Source organism: Thermobia domestica, chromosome 8 (genome assembly GCF_964235325.1).
Source record: "Thermobia domestica chromosome 8, izTheDome1.hap1.1, whole genome shotgun sequence".
Lineage (NCBI taxonomy): Eukaryota > Metazoa > Arthropoda > Insecta > Zygentoma > Lepismatidae > Thermobia > Thermobia domestica.
The window spans coordinates 273,476,024-273,490,965 of NC_137461.1; the positions used below are offsets into that span (position 1 = coordinate 273,476,024).

General features: G+C 32.9%; 1 protein-coding gene across 1 annotated transcript in view; it reads right to left on the reverse strand.

Moving 5' to 3' along the window:
- Positions 1-14,942, reverse strand: part of LOC145693637 (pseudouridine-5'-phosphate glycosidase-like) — a 116,445-nt gene that overhangs the window by 86,946 nt on the left and 14,557 nt on the right. Inside the window, exons 3-4 of the mRNA XM_081769818.1 lie at positions 9,281-9,421; positions 2,733-2,808 (exon numbers count right to left, since the gene is read on the reverse strand). Coding sequence (XP_081625944.1) covers positions 2,733-2,808; positions 9,281-9,421 — 217 coding nt within the window. The remainder of the gene's footprint in view (positions 1-2,732; positions 2,809-9,280; positions 9,422-14,942) is intronic.

A 14,942-nucleotide genomic window follows, 5' to 3' on the forward strand; every position in this document is an offset into this window, starting at 1 on the left:
AACAGAGATCTTTCTGTGTGCTTGATTATCACGTAAATAAGTTTGTGATTTACTGTGTACATGACTTGACTCCATGTGACTTCTTCGTGTGTAAAGGTTTCGTAAAGAATCATGTTTACGTCCACCACTTCCAACAATGTTGATGACCTGCGTGTCCGCATCACAGCAGCCATTGCCAGGGTTTTCCCAAGTGGTCCCAGCCCGTCGGGTTGGACCCACCTGAAAAAACCCACCTGGGCTTTTGAGCCTTTTGTTAGTATATTATTGGTACAACTAAGATGATCACACTGAAAGTGATTTTTATCAGATTTTGGACTTTCCTTGGGCGAATTAGATACTTTCACGTTAAGGCATACAACAACATTCAACATAAGACCTTTATAAAGTTCTGAATGCACTGAATAAATATAAATAAAAACTTACCTTAGCTTGAGATAATTATAGAACAAATTAATGTATGGATTATGTTTATAACCTATTTGAAGTAAAATATACAATTTTATACTTTACGAAATATTTTCCGTGAAGAGTGCTCGCCGAGTTGGCGATGCTGAGGAACGTTATTTCTCATACATTTGACGTGATTAAGGCTATAGGTGCCGGTACTATCAGTAAATATGTAAATACATTAGTAAAACTATTAGTATTACTTTTTAACTTTGATGTTAACACAAGTATTCTTCAGTAAAATTTGGTTTTCCAATAACAACAGTTTAATTCAGTCATTTGTTGCTACTCTTTAAATAACCATCCTGTAGAATCAACACCAGAATAGCGTAAAAATTCTTGTCGAATTTAAGCAGTAATACTCGGATATCTGAAGACTAAGTAACTAAGTAACACTTAGTAATTTAAATGCTGAATTCAAACTTCCGTACTAGTGGAAGTTTCGATGTACACTAAAGAAAGCTGCATTTTCGTAAAAGGAAAAAAAAAGTACTGAAAGAATTACTCGAGAAATTCCCGTGACAACATACAAAGCATCGGAAGTGAATACTTCAACAATAAAACTATTTATTTTACGCTGGAAGATATTTTAATTTCATTTAAGACATTTTAAAACATTTACCTTATAAAATATGAATTATATCTTTGTTAATTGTTTTAAATTAATTTTCGGGAAAGAACCGTCTTGCAACAAGTTCTCGGGAAATTCTCGTAATTGAACACATAAAATATCGGAAGTGAACTTCATCAATAAAACCATTTATTTTACGCTGGAAGATATTTATTTCATATAAGACATTTTGAAATTTATTTTGTATTTTGTAAAACATGAATTATACTTTTGTTTTAAATTAATATATTTGGTATTCATATTTGGCGAACGTCACTCAGGCTCATAGGATGACTCGATCTACATTTGTTCGTTTGTCTGCCTGTACCACACACACACTGCAGGGTACAACTTTCGGTCTTTTAATTTTTCAGAGTACAAGCACGAGACACTCTAAATCACCTGTATATAAGATATTTTGGCGGCGATCCAATGAAAAAATTTCAAAATTGCAGCCACTTTTCAAAATAGCGGTATATCCACGCTACAAGGTACAACTTTCGGACTTTTAAATTGAAATTTTGAGGGTAGGAGCATGAGATATTCTAAATTTGCTGTATAGACTTCTTCGAAAATCCAATGTAAAATTTCAAAATGGCGGCCATTTTTATTCAAAACAGCAGTGAATAGAAAATTGTTGCAAGTTGTGACAATGACACTCTTGAAATATAAATTACATTTTAACACTTATACCCCAAAGATATTGATTAAAAAAAAAAAAAAACTCAAACCCAAAAAAAGATATGGGTCTAGGTGGGTTGGCTTTTTGCAAATCCTGGCCACTGCTGATATTGACGGAACATGTTACAAAAGGTTTGGTAGGAGATAGACTACGGTTTGATGTGTGCCGTATCACGCCAGGTGCTCACATACAACACCTTCAACAGTTTACCTCTCTTACCACATGTCTCACAGTAACATATGTTTTATTAGATTTCACATAATAAGTTTCTGAAATCGGGTCCATCATTTTGACTTGTCCTGTATATCTGAACCTACTGAGTTTCTGATAGAACTGAGAGATAAGAGTTGATTATCAGCTGATATTTTAATTACTCTTACATTGAGTATTAAGAAAATAGAGAGTTAATACAATTAAACATATATCAAGAACAATTAAACAATAAAGAATAACTATTATTATTCCATAAATGAGCTTCTGCTAGTTTAAAAATGAAAATGAAATGAAATCTTTGAGTTTTACGTCCCACGGTTATGCCGGTTAGGCTAAAGGAGACGGTGATGATGAGTAATGAATGAAATGGTGGAATGAAGAAAGTGGTTGGAAACGGGAGAACCCCGAGAAAACCCACGCACACGATGTTTGTCCACCACAAAGTTCACTTGGCAGGGGCTGGGATCGAACCCGGGACTCCAAGCACCAGAGGTGAACGCTCTAACACTGATCTGCTAGTTTAACATTCGTATATTTGACAAATACAGACAAGAAATTCAATGCGTTTTAGTGTCGTAGGAAAGTTCACATTGTTATTATTTTCTGTGTGTGCTAGTAACACACATGTTTTTATCTTTGGAATAGTATGTGTTTATATGCTGTAAATCTTAAGTGTTCAATATTATTCGTATTTACAATGACAGTCTAATAATTAAATAAAAACCAATATATTTTAATATCTTTGACAAAACAGAAGTATATATATATTTAACAATGTACCTGTTGCAAAAATTTGTATTCCTACTTTCTCTGCGACGATCATGGTTCCTGATACTGTTGTTCCACCATGTAATTTCTGAAAGAAAATAAAAACGTTTAATATCGTTTGCATAGGAGTGCCTGAAGAAAATATATAAGCACGAAACAGAGAGAAAGAGAAACAAACTTATGTTATTACTAATTGATATGATGGATGGATATCTACTAACAGTAAATAAAAATTCTCATAAATTAAGAAGAGAAGGAAAGCTTACTATCAAACTAAAAACTTTTTTCTTTTAATCTTCAGAATGGACAAGCAGGGAAGTTCACACATCATATCCTTTCTGTAGTGACAAGTTTTCGTTAGGTGCGCTGAGAAAGAGGCGAAAAAATACCTCGAAACTGTTCGCATATTTTGTGCCTTGAATGTTTCAACATATTACAATCTTTACTAACTGCTAATAAACATATGCAACAGTTTATCAAGAACTTTCCGACACTTTTTTGTTTGTTTGTTTAATAGGTGGATAGATCAAGGGCCACGCAGAATTAAAAAAAAAAAAAAAAAAAAAAAAAAAGACAAAGATAACACTTCAAGTATAATTACTAATTGATGCTCTTGGATGCTTATTTAATAAGAAAAAATCACTTTTTTTTTTTCACCCATGGCTATTGGGTTTTGCCTAAGAATCTATTCTTCTATATTTCGGTGTTGTAGGACCATGTTTACGAATTGTCACTTCGGAAGCTAGAACTAGAAGCACTAATTAAACATTATTTTTACAATGTTTGATACAAAATCCTGACACAAAATAGAATTGATACAAAGTATTTTAAAAAATTTTAAAAAATAAACATTGTGTATGATTAACACTGTGAGGTTGAAATTATGTTAGTTTCTAAAATTAATGGACATAACTCCAATCTTAGGATATTTTTTTTTTTTTTTAACATTTTATTTCAAACACAAATTTTATTTTATTACGTTTCAGTGACCCCCCTATAACAATACTGCCTTCAGCCTGTACATAGAAATAGCTGACATTGAAGATATAACCATGTGAAGATCTTACTGCATGATATGTTTGAAGCCTCTATGGTCCTTGAAAACGGACTCTCGCTTATGTAACCGAAATACTGGAAACTATTTCAGCTTCTAGGAATACTAAAAGGTTAGTATTATTCTCGAGTTGTAGTATTCTACATTCTATTAAATGTGAAACTATTCATTCTATCAGTTCTTAAACAGCAAGTTAAAAGTCAAATTTGTCTGGTCCTTCTGTGTCATCTTCTTGTTACTTATGTAAAACTGAAGCAGTTTAAGATCGATCATTGTAAGAGATCAGATGTAACTTAGACCTAAACAATGTTCAAAGGAAACGAAAGCATGTTCCAGTGAGATTAGAAGACAAAGAGGAGAGCTATCGTTGGTCAAGATGCTTAACAAGGCACAGAAGAGAGACAGGATGAGAAACCATATAGCATAAAGGGAAGAGAAACTAAGTGGAACTGTTCGCTTTGGAGATCTAAGGGGAAAAAATTATCGTTCCCAGTATATGGGAATAGATGTTTAATGTTATATAATAAAGGTAAGAAATACTTCCAAATTTTCACTGTCTACGAGGGCAGTACTTGTTTATATGGAAAATGAAATCTTTTAGTTTTACGTCCCACGTTTATGCCAGTTAGGCTAAAGGAGACGGTGATGATGAGGATGAATAAAACTGTGGAATAAAGAAAGTGGAAGAAAACGGGAGAATCCCACGAAAACCCACGCACACGATGTTTGTTCACCATAAAGCACACTTTGATCAATCAATCGAGTCTTTAGCCTCTGTTGTGAAGTGGGCAAATAGCCTCGATGTTTACATCCCCATTAAATTATCCATCAAGCCAAATTATCCAACTTATGGCATAAGGGAATACTATATCCAAATCTATTTCAATACTGTGTTTTTAGAAAGTTTAACCTATATCCAAGAGTGCTATGAGCCATCAAAATAAGATTGACACATTTTTGTTTGTACTTTATTTATAGTCGCTTTTAGGTTGAAACTAGCATAGCTTTTTTTCCTCTTTTATTTACTTTTATAATGGGAAAATTATGTTTTGACATCGACATGACTAGTGAAACAAGTACAGTACCAACGACAGATATTGCAGTAAAAAAGCGGAAAAACAGAATAAATTAATTATCAGACGTAATTTTGATCAAAGCAAAAGGAAATATTCTTAAATACATTTGAATGTGCACGTATTTCTCTTTCATATATGGAAACTGTATCAGCAAATTCTATAAAATTATCCGCCCAAAAAACAGCAGTTCTTTAAAATAATTTTTAAAAGAAAGCCATAAAAATATACAAAAATAAACACTTGAAGACACAACAACTTAAATATACAGTTGAAAAATTATACAAGTTCAAGGTATTTTACTTAACTTTAGATTTCTCAGGAAATTTAACTTCTTTAATAATCTCGCTTTCACCACTGAGAATAAATTGGGTCTTTTTGTATTTAATGGCTTTACATTTATCAGTCCAAAAGAGGTTATTTTCTTTATAAATAAATTCCCTTCAAACGTTTCAGTAGACATTTAAGACATCAAAAATGTACGCTCTAAAAACCTCTTTACTCGCTCGCTCTAAAAATGACTTCAAAAACTTAATGGCAATCTGGTTAAATTTTGTTTTTTCCAGGTCTTCCAGGACCAAAATTAAGTTGTGACTAATTCTAGTTTTTCCAGGTCAGTAAGCATATTGCGTTAGTATGAACAAGAGCGATTCCTTTGCCTGCTATGTATTTGGCATGCCCGAAACACACTACGTTATTTTGATTTTCTCTCGAACAATCGCATTATTTTCTTTTTCGTAAATACTATTTTCATAATTAGTAATAGATGCTATAGGGTACATTTAAGACGTAGATTGCCCTTGTATGGAATTTCAATACACACATGGCTTTTCCGTGTAGCGCCGCGTGTATAATTTTCCATACACAAACAATATATTGCACTTCTGTCCTGTTCGTTTTATAGGTGTGAATGCAATTACATACATATGGCGCAAAAGTCAAAATTTGATGTCCACACAGAGTATATGTAAAACCATACAGTACACGGAGAAAATCATACATTTGTGAGCCTAAAACAAACTGAAAACAAAATATTACTGACGAACTTGTTACCTTATACCTTGGTATAATGTAATATGGTCCGAGAATTTTTGAACATCCTATATATATTCACAATTTTTTTGTTTGGTAGAGATTTTTGAAATATGTAGAAATTTATTGTGGTATTGTAGGAGTAAGTCGCAAAATTTTCATAATTTCGTCAAAATGACAATATTCAAGTATAGATTCATTGAAAAATATATGTAGTAATCTTATTTCAGAATTTTGTTTATTTAATCAAAAATATTGAATTATTTTAGGAAATAAGAGTATATTTTGTAGTTTTCAGTTGTTTTTACTTTATTTCCAATGGAATTTTGATGTAGGGAATCTTCTTAAGAAAACCTCAAAATCTTATTTCGAAATTTTTAAAAAAAATTTTAAGTTTAGAAAAGTCAGCCATAATGTCTTCTTGATACATCCCTTGTTTCGGTAAAAATTGTCTGCTATTGGATCATCAGCAATCACAGCTGCGTTTGAAGTTTGCGGCACTTTTGATGTTCAGTAGAGAAAATCTCGTCTTATAGTTACGTCATCAATAATATCCAATTAAGGATCTTCTTTCCATTATCTTTTGTCTTTTACCTGAAGCAGTGTTAAGAGTTAGACGTAAAGTTATTCTCGTCTATAAAAACGTAAGAAAAGGTGAAAATTTGAAGAATGGCAACAAGTTAAAGTGATATTTTGGTCTTTCACATCTTCAAAAAATTGGCGTAGTGCAGTGAGAAACGTTGATATGCTCAATGGACATTGGATTTAGAGGCGCAAGCAAGTCTTTCCACGTCAGAACGAGAGTGGTTGGGGGTCAGCCATATTACATATTTTAGAAGTGCATGGCCGTATAGTTAAGGTCATGGTAAATTATTTTCGAAACACTGTTCCAACCTCTCAGGACCGAGAGGTGGTGTAAATTCTAAATATTGGAGGCCCCGCACAGTGACTGGAGCTTTAGAGGTATCCAATTTTGACCTTTTCTTGGAGAAGATTGACCAAGTAAGTGTGGTAGTGTTAACAATTCGACAGGGATAGAAAATTCAGTTTGGTAGCTAACCTTCGACAGTTTGGTAGAAAATCTTCAAAATTTTAGTGTTATGACAGTGAAAATAGTGTTTTCTGCACGAGAAATTGAAGTCATTATGATGCACTAAGCTTGGAAGTTTCCCTCGAAATTACACATATACGGATTCATAATGTTAGTGTCAGAACACACTCAATGGGGGGATTGAGTGTTAATGGTATCGATTCTCTTAATAATAACAAATGTGTGTACTACACGTACCTACGTTTACCCAAAATTAAAAATTTTAGACCTTAAAACTTGTAGAAATTGTTGTTTGGGAGACCTAAAAGTACTGCTCACTATTTAATTTTCATTTCTTTTCTTTGCTTACATTCCAAGAAAGGATTATTTAGAAAACATGTTTTGAAAACAATTAGAACAGATTTAAGTGAAATTCTATTGTATTAATTTACTATACCAGGCTTAAGTGAGGTATATGGGTGCAGTTTTTTTTTTTTTTTTTTTTTTTTTAAATTACCGGTAAGGTGAGATTTTCGTTAATTGCTCGTACCTTGACTACTATATTCTAACGACCCATCGTAATTTATAGTATTAGTGGAATAATTTAGAATATTTAAATCAGAAATTTTTAATGGCAATAAGACAGCTGATCTGATAGCAAAGCGTTCTTGGGGAAAAAAATGTGGTAGCTAGGAAGATATTATTTTATTTTAAAGTGAAAAAAAAAAATGTCAATGTATGTGCTGTTTCTTTAGGTTAAGTTAGTTTAGTTAGTTAGGTTAGGATAGGTTAGGTATGTTAGGTTAGGGATAGTTCATGTGCTTTTTCTTGTATGTTTTCCTGTGTCTGATATGAAAAAGGGTCAGTAAAAAAAAAAAAAAAAAATGGTAGAATGAGAGGACCGTGCTACATGTGTAAGGTATCTGAAAATGCATAAACCCTCCAGCCAGTCATCACCATGTCAAACTGATGTCCACGCACAGCAAGAAAATAAAAAGGTAAACAAAAGAAAACTAGCTCACCACAGATTGAAAAGTAAAATAATGTAATTTGAATATTATTATAGTGTTGTGCAACCAGTCTGTTTTATTTTCATTTGTTTTTATTTTATTTTTTTTTTTTTTTAAATCCTCATTATCCACCTAAGAGATACTGAAAATATGTATTAATATAATGAATCAAGTAATTTTTATTTTTAAATTGAAATATACAAACAATTTATATGTTGAATAAGACTGTTCAAACCAAAGAAAACTTTACTGTAAACCTTTTTATTATTACTATTGAAATTGGATTCCAATGGGAATACTAGTTTACGAAAATCTTACATTAAAAAAAAAAAAAAAAAGGTTTCCTGCAAATTTCATGTTAAAATTTTAATTTATTATGTAAATAAAGTGTACAAGCCGTGAATTGAATATTTTCTTTCAAACAAAAGGAAAATTTCCGCTTAGTTTTAAGTAATCAAGTATATAGTCATGTTTATAATGTGTGTGATATACTGATTAGGTACAGAGCAGTAAATGAAAAATACTCCCACTGGTAAAAATGAAGATTACCGCTGTGAATGGATGCAAAAGGTTTTCTTAGTGTGACCGGGAACTGGAATAACCGAATTCTGAGGTGAAATTCACTCTTTCAGTTTTCTCAAAATTTTCAGTTTGGATTTTTTTTTTTTCCGTCGCGCTAAATTCTGTTTGGAAATTATTGTGATTATTTTTCTCTGGTAGGGCCGTTACACACACAAATCTCAGTTTCAGTAGTCATCATTGCCAACTCAACTGGGAGGTTGACACCCTGTTTTGGTAGTTTGTGGTTCGCAACCTTTCTCACGACGGGTTGCGGATAGCAGACTGCTGACCTAGATGCCGAACTTCGAGTTGTGATGCAAGATACTCTGGAATTATCTTCTTCGGGCTGAATTCGAGTTCCATTTTCCAGGGACAATTGGCTTGGTGAATGGATCGGTGATTGTTGATGGCATACCTGCACGGGGCCCATTAGGTTCGCGACCACCAGTCAGTGATACATTTACACAGTCCACAGTCCTAAGAAAAGCGAACATCATTCCTCATTATTTTATTAGTTCCACCATTATTTTATTTTATTTATTTACATTATGTAAAGTTACTATTTATTTTATTTTTTTATGTAAAAAACTGTTGGGAGTGGCGCACAGAGATAACGGTCAACAGATATGGTAGCAGTCAAGGTGTTAAAAAAATAAGAACTAAACTGAGTAAGAAGGTAGGTTTAGTTTTTAACACTTTTTATATGTTGGAAAATCAGTTTGAATTTGAAAAGAATCTGAAATAGAATAGTACACATTAGTAATTACATTCTAAAATAATTCACAAAAATAAAATGATACCTTACTGAGAACAAAGGGAAAGTCTCTTCTAGACGTTTTCACCGTTTCAGTTCTCAATTCCGCCAGTTCTGACAACTGCTCTTTCTCAAGACCAACCTTAATCCTTCCTCTCATTATTGCAATAGTAGCAGGAACAGCTCCCTAGCAAGAAAGAAAATTAAAACTTAATACAATACCTACAGTGAAACATACGTTTACTGTACAGTGAAGTTTACTCGTACATTGCCAATGTTTGTTTATTTCATTCTACTCCCTCATCCCCTCACCTATCTTTTACTGGCGTTTCTTAAACTAAAAATCGGGATTTTTATGCAAATGTATATTTTGTTTACTTATATGCATCTCTCTTAAATTTTGTAGGGGTTTCTAACAACAATAATACAGCACGAATTTGAAGTTTTATAGTGCATATACATGCATATTTCAGAGGTTATTGTAATATTACTGCTTAATAGCATATTCTATAAGTTTTATGTCAGACATATGCTTATAGGATGGCAATAAATCCAGTTTTGGTTTGTATTTTCAATGCATTTAAATGTCTATGCAGCAGGATGGTTTCTTCCGTGGGAGAATGGAAGAATGCCTAGTTTGTGGAGGACCAATATTATTAGCAACCGAACAGCAAAGCAACGACACTTACAATAGCTAAGACGTTAAGATAAATCCTATAATAAAGACTCATTGCAATATCGTGTCAACATCAATTCAGAAACACGAGATGCGAGGAATGCTGCTTAGTGAAAACTTAGCTCTAGTTGATTAAGTTCAGCACGAGCTGCAGTCAGTTCCTGGTAAATTCGAATGTGCTGTGGAAAAGAAATTGATGGATGTTCTTGTCAGAAACTCCGACTACAAAACAATTGAAGCAATCGGAAAATACCTTCAGGAGTCAGATTGCCAGAAAATATAGATACTACACTTCCTTCTGTTTATAAATATTGCTCAATAACATCTGTTGACGTTCAGAGGGCATTTTCTGGCTACAAACTGACAATAAAAAATTTAGTGAAACATCTCATGATATCGTAAGACTAATTATGGGAAGGAGTAAATTATTAAAAACGACTGTTTTTTTCTGTACAGTGAAAACATGTAGAAAAATGAGGTTTGTATTATTTCGTGTAAAGTAAATACACTCTAAATTACAAAGTAAATACACTCTAAAATACGATCGTGAAGAGAACCTACAGATCGTGTTCTCATATCATTGTGTTCATTAATCTCACAATCTGTTTAAAAAGTCATAAAAACTGTAAATACTATCAAAATAAGTTCTGAAGTGGAGTCCCTGAAAGGTAAAGTACACTTTCCATTTTATACTTTACCTACAAAACTTTATCACAACTTTGCTGCATGTTTGAAAATGTTCTCTTTTATTGCATTGTGTTAGTGCATATTTTAACATATTTGACAGCATAGTTGCATGCATATCTCACGAATTTTAAGGGCACAAAAATCCGATATCTAGTAATAACTAAGCCAGTCTGCAATGACAGTTTTTTTTTTTTTTTTTTTTAATATATATATACTGGAAATTACGGACTAATCTACCCAATTACAATTTTCGTCAAATAGGAATAAAAACATGCAAATGATGAAAATAAACATAATGTAAAATTGAGTACAAGTAACACATGCACAAAAAACACATATAAAACACACATAATCTATTATATAAAAGAGAACGCACAAATCCTTTGTTAGCTCATCACGCTAATACGGCTGAACCAATTTCTTTCATTTTTGGGGGGTTATTAGGATTTGGACCCTAGATGGTTTTTATCATATCACTTTAATTTTTAATTACCAGTGTCTTGAGATAATTGACCATTCAAGTGTCCATAACGTACAAATCCTTTGTTAGTTCATCATAGGTATAAAAATAAACGTATTTATATGCAACCCGCATGACCGTGTCACTCGGCGGGTTAACATAAATGACAGGCGCTATAATGTTAACATTTACTGCAATTTGAAAGCGAAAAAGTAAAAATTATCTAAGTAACAAAGTTTATTGCGTTCCGGGGTGACCGCAGCGAAGCGGGGTGAACGCTGCTAGTCTTATATAAAAGAAGGTAATACACTCAGCTGCTTATGAAATAATTATACAACTGTCTTTGAATAATACTAAAATCATATTCAAAAACATCAATAATATTGGCAAAATCATTGATCATTGACAAAGTTTTATATATGGGTAGATCATTAAGCAAGTGAATAGGTTTAAAAATTTTAGAATTTCTTGTGTGATAGCTAGTTGCATGCAAAGTTATCACTGGCAATAAATACGATGAAGAATTGAATGCAACATTTTAAGATACACCATAATCATATCCAACGATAACCTAACTTCATCCAAAGACATACCTTTATAACAGTTAAATTTCCAACGTAGCCAGACAAGAAAAAGATTTTGAATCGTCTCCAAAGTATTTGATATGTAACATGCACTTCTATTCCAAATATTTGAAGAATATTCGAGTTGACTCCTGACATTGAAGTAATAGAGTACAATTGAAAGGTAATACGTTGTTTTTAGACCAATGTAGTATTTTATTAACATTGTTTTGGACCACCAAACAATCATCCAAATTTGTAATGGATTTGTAGATTTTTAGGACATCTGCATACATTAAAAATTTACAAACTAAATTTTCAGTTATATCATTAATAAGCATAAGGAACATAAGTGGTTCGAGGTTTGATCCTTGCGGAACACCGGAGTAAATGTTGTATACATTAGACAGGCTATCTTTATACCTAACAACAAACTTTCTTTGAGACAAATATGATGCTAACCAGGGAATAAATAAAATAGAAAGATATGATTTTAATGTATAAATTAAAATGTCATGTGGTAGCTTATCAAAGGCTTTAGAGAGGTTGAAGTAAATTACATCAGTCTGCCCATTACTCTTGCGAGTAGGAAGAACATCAGCCATAAAACATGTCAAGTTGGTTGTGGTTGATCTATTTTTTATAAAATCATGTTGATACATAGTAATGCTAGGACAAACATGATTGTACAAATAATTATACATCAATTTATCAAAAACCTTAGGTGTAACACTCAACAGAGAAATTGGTCTATAGTCAGTTAAAAATTTTCCCATTCGTTTTAGGGATAGGAACAACAACAACTGTTTTCCAATGATCAAGATAAACAGAAGTAAGCAATTAAACAAGGATGTTAAAACAGGCGCAGTGATGGACACAATGCCTTTCAGTATGAAAACAGGTATACCATCTAAACCACAGGAAGATTTGGTATTGAGACTGTTTATGGCCTTAATCACTTGCTCAATTGTAATAATAGGATAGAAGGACTTATTACCAGCTGAACTTAATAAGTCAATATTATGAAGAGAAGGACATTTTTGATATATAGTTTCAAATAATTGAGCCCATAAATTTAACCCAAGTTTTGGGATCAAATACATAAGCATCATCTATCATAAGTCGAACGTCTTGGTTCATAACAAGCTTTGTTTGTTACAAGATTCAGCCCATCCACTTCCGTTAAGAATATTGAAAAAAAATATTAAATGAACATCTAAAACCTGTCAGATGTACTAACCTTAAAACCTCCTTTCACATTAAGGTCGCTGAGTTTGATTATAATGTTATAAATGATCCAGAAATATGGCCTAAAGGTATTTTAGTTGGATCGTTCTATGGAAAACTAAAGAAATTAACTGTTACAAATAATATGGAAGAAATGAATGAAAGCACAGAGACTCATCATGGAAAACACTGAGTTATGGTATCAAAATGTACGTGGATTACGAACTAAAAATCAACAGTTTTATAGTTCTGTGGCAAATTACAAATATGATGTCGTTGCTGTCACTGAGACTTGGTTAAGTGATATTTATAATAATGATGGTTATTTTCCCGACACCTACTCCTGCTTTAGATCGGATAGACATTATGAACCTCACATATGTGAGAGAGGTGGCGGTGTTCTCTGTACAATGAAAAAAATCTTAAGGTAGTACGGCTAACTGATTTTGACTTTTTAAAGAAAGGGCTTGTCTAGAATTTCCGAGAAAAGTTGGAAAAATCTTACTATTTTGTGTATACTTTCATCCTAACTTGCACCTTAATGTATTTAGTTAATCTTTTGAGGCCTTTTCTAATAGAATAAATATTTTACATTATGACATTTTAATGAGTGGTGATTATAATGTATCTTAAATGGATTGGGCTACGAAACAATTCTTAACAAGTATTCATTATTATTCTAAATGTAAAGCCAAAATTTTGCCTTCATTCCTAGATGATCTTAATCTTAATTTAGACCAGTGTTTCTCAGGGCCGTTTTTTGCTGGGTCGTGAGAAGTTTTACCTTTTAATTATGAAAATTTTATTTTGATGCAGAAACATATACTATAAAGTAAGTATCATTCAGGAAATGAACATTGGAAGCGTTTGTTAATGAAATGAAGAGTAAGTGGTTACTCAGAGCCCTGCCCTGTTGTATAATCAGTAGAGATGTTCGGTTAGGACGGAAAGAGAATGGGTGAGTCAAAATCGGTCACAAGGTAGGGCATTGCGTTGGGAATAGTATTAGTTCTGTGTTACTTTTCTATGGAAAAATTAGAAATATGATTTACAGAATTTAATAGGTTTGAAATACACCACCATTACATAGAATGACAATGTGTAATTGAATAAAAGTAGGTGGGCCACAAAGTACTTTTTGATATTTAATGTGGGCCGCGGTAACAACAAGTTTGAGATAGGGATGGCCAGACGGATCCGGATCTCGGATATCCGGATCCTATAAGATCCGGATCTCGGATCCGGATCCGAAATTTCGGATCTTGGATCCGGATCCGGAATTTCGGATCTTGGATCCGGATCCGGATATCCGGTTCCTGGATCCGGATCCGAAATTTCGGATCTTGGATCCGGATCCGAAGTTTCGGATCTTGGATCCGGATCCGGAATTTCGGATCTTGGACCCGGATCCGAAGTTTTGTATCTTGGATCCGGATCCGAAGTTTTGAATATTGGATCCGGATCCGGATATCCGGTTCCTGGATCCACACCCGAAATTTCGAAGTTCAGATCTGAAGTCAGTAGTTGTATAGATCTGCCTTTTGTTATATATTAATCGAGTTAGGATTAAAATTCGATTGTTTGTGAGCCCTATGATAATATTTTCAGAATGAGTTATAACGTTGAAAAACTGCATAGTAATCTTGCATATTTTCTTTGTGCCACATTGGAATTTAATGTAGTCTATCTTATACAATCGGCTCTTATGATTAATTCAATGATCTGAACTCCTGCAGCATTACGCTAAAATCATGGATGTCTTTGAATTTTCATCATCATTTCTATTTTTTTTCATTACGAGCAAAATAAATATCATAAGCGGTATTTTACATAATACATATAGACGCAGATAAGTCAGTTGATTGCTTAAAATTTATAGCAAAGCTATTACATTTCTAAGACACTGGCGGCCTTAAGACAAAATCCATGGATTTCCCATAAAATCTTAAATATCTCTTTATAAAAAGGGCAAAGTCCTGAGTGACTGAGTGAGTGAGTGACAGATCACCGTACAGACCAAATCGCTTAAGCTACAAACTTGAAATTTGGACAGTTTATAGGGTTTATGACGTAGGATACCACTAAGGAAGGACTT